The sequence below is a fragment of the Salvelinus sp. IW2-2015 genome, unplaced genomic scaffold (genome assembly GCF_002910315.2).
Source record: "Salvelinus sp. IW2-2015 unplaced genomic scaffold, ASM291031v2 Un_scaffold1787, whole genome shotgun sequence".
NCBI classification, from domain to species: Eukaryota; Metazoa; Chordata; class Actinopteri; order Salmoniformes; family Salmonidae; genus Salvelinus; species Salvelinus sp. IW2-2015.
In genome coordinates, this window is record NW_019943162.1 from 128,596 (window position 1) to 130,368 (window position 1,773).

The 1,773-nt window shown below is 42.6% G+C and overlaps 1 protein-coding gene across 1 annotated transcript in view; it reads right to left on the minus strand.

The window, feature by feature from the left end:
- LOC112071968 (probable carboxypeptidase X1) overlaps positions 1–1,773 on the minus strand; it is a 32,323-nt gene that overhangs the window by 17,018 nt on the left and 13,532 nt on the right. The window contains 3 exon segments of the mRNA XM_070439585.1: positions 74–168; positions 653–806; positions 1,617–1,701. Of these exon segments, the coding sequence (XP_070295686.1) occupies positions 74–168; positions 653–806; positions 1,617–1,701 (334 nt within the window).

Genomic DNA, 1,773 nt, shown 5'->3' on the forward strand with positions numbered 1-1,773 from the left:
TGTGTGTGTGTGTGTGTGTGTGTGTGTGTGTGTGTGTGTGTGTGTGTGTGTGTGTGTGTGTGTGTGATCTCACCTTCCTCATCTCCTTGTAGTTGTGGTGTCTGAAGTCCAGGTTATCTTTAGAGCCAGACAGTTTTTCAGAGAGGTTTTGCCAAACGTTGTCTGGATCTAAGAGAACGAGGGGTTAATACAATCTCTGTGTGTCCTTGACCAGGGTCAAGATAACATGCCAGGTGTGGGGTACCAGTCAATTCAGGACATACACTGACATTCCAACTTCAATTCCAATTATTTTCAATGGTTTACTTTCTGAAGTGACTGGAATTGAAATGGAATTGACCCAATGATCAAGGTCTAAAAACACAGATCTACGTTTATCTTTCTTATTAACCAGAAAATCAATAATTATTTCTGGATGTTTATAAAAAGTTAGCTGGCTAWATCATCGATCCTGCTTTGTAGTATACCCTTCTGCCAAGTGTAGTGTCATTTCTCTAGCGTTACTGCATAGAACAGGCCTCCATAGCCATATATTCAGAGTGTCAGGACATTGAGGTTTCTGAATTTTGACTCATTTACATGACACTAAAGTCAGGCCGAACTAAATACATGTCTCTGAATGCGCCAGATCAATAGTTCCATTCCAACACACCTGGGAGGGGACATCCCAGGACCTCTGCTCTGAGACAGATTGTCCCGTTCCAGTACCAGGTCTGGGGGTTGATACGGATCCAACGAGCCACCGCGGGCTGAGGGAAGAGGGCCAGATAGGGTGTCTCAGGTTCATTTCGGGATCCAACAAACACCTACAGAAGAGAACACACGTTTCACCTTTAATCTACAGAACAGAACACACGTTTCACCTTTAATCTACAGAAAAAACACACGTTTCACCTTTAATCTACAGAACAGAACACACGTTTCACCTTTAATCTACAGAAAAAACACACCTTTCACCTTTAATCTACAGAAAAAACACAGGTTTCACCTTTAATCTACAGAAAAAACACACCTTTCACCTTTAATCTACAGAAAAAACACACCTTTCACCTTTAATCTACAGAAAAAACACACCTTTCACCTTTAATCTACAGAACAGAACACTTGTTTTCCTTGTTTTAACATGGAGATGCCAATAAATAAAGGCTTTGGCATTTTTTTTATCTACATCCTACCAGTCTACCCTTCAATCGTTTAGTCAATGAACTCCTGTCCAATTCCTCAAATGGATTGACTTCAATTCGGGCTTCTGGACCACATGCTGATTTAGCTACGCCAAATCAAGTCCGGACCTCTAAGCCAGTTCCACGGCTGATCTTCGTTCGTCACCCTTTAAATCAGGGACTGATTTAGTCCTGGGACACCATGAGGGTGAACAGAGAGAAAACCAGTGGTACTCTGGCCCTCCAGGCTTGGATTTCAATTCCCCTGATCTACCGTCAACACGCTAGAATACATATCGTTCCATTCATCGCCGCCTCCTCTTTTACCTACATAACAAAGAAAAAGTCACTTTTGGAAAGTGAACACATATTATATTCCTCAAAATGGGCTAACTAAGCAGCATATCCTTGACTCTACAGTATGTTTAACGTCGCCCCTCCAGAACGGCTCACCGCCTCCTCTGTTCCGTTCATGCAGGTCTTCCAGGTCTCGGAGTCGTTACTCAGCTGCACTTTGTAGGTTTCAACCCAGTCCCAGCTACAAAGACATTAACAACACATTAATGCTTTGTAGGTTTCAACCCAGTCCCAGCTACAAAGACATTAACAA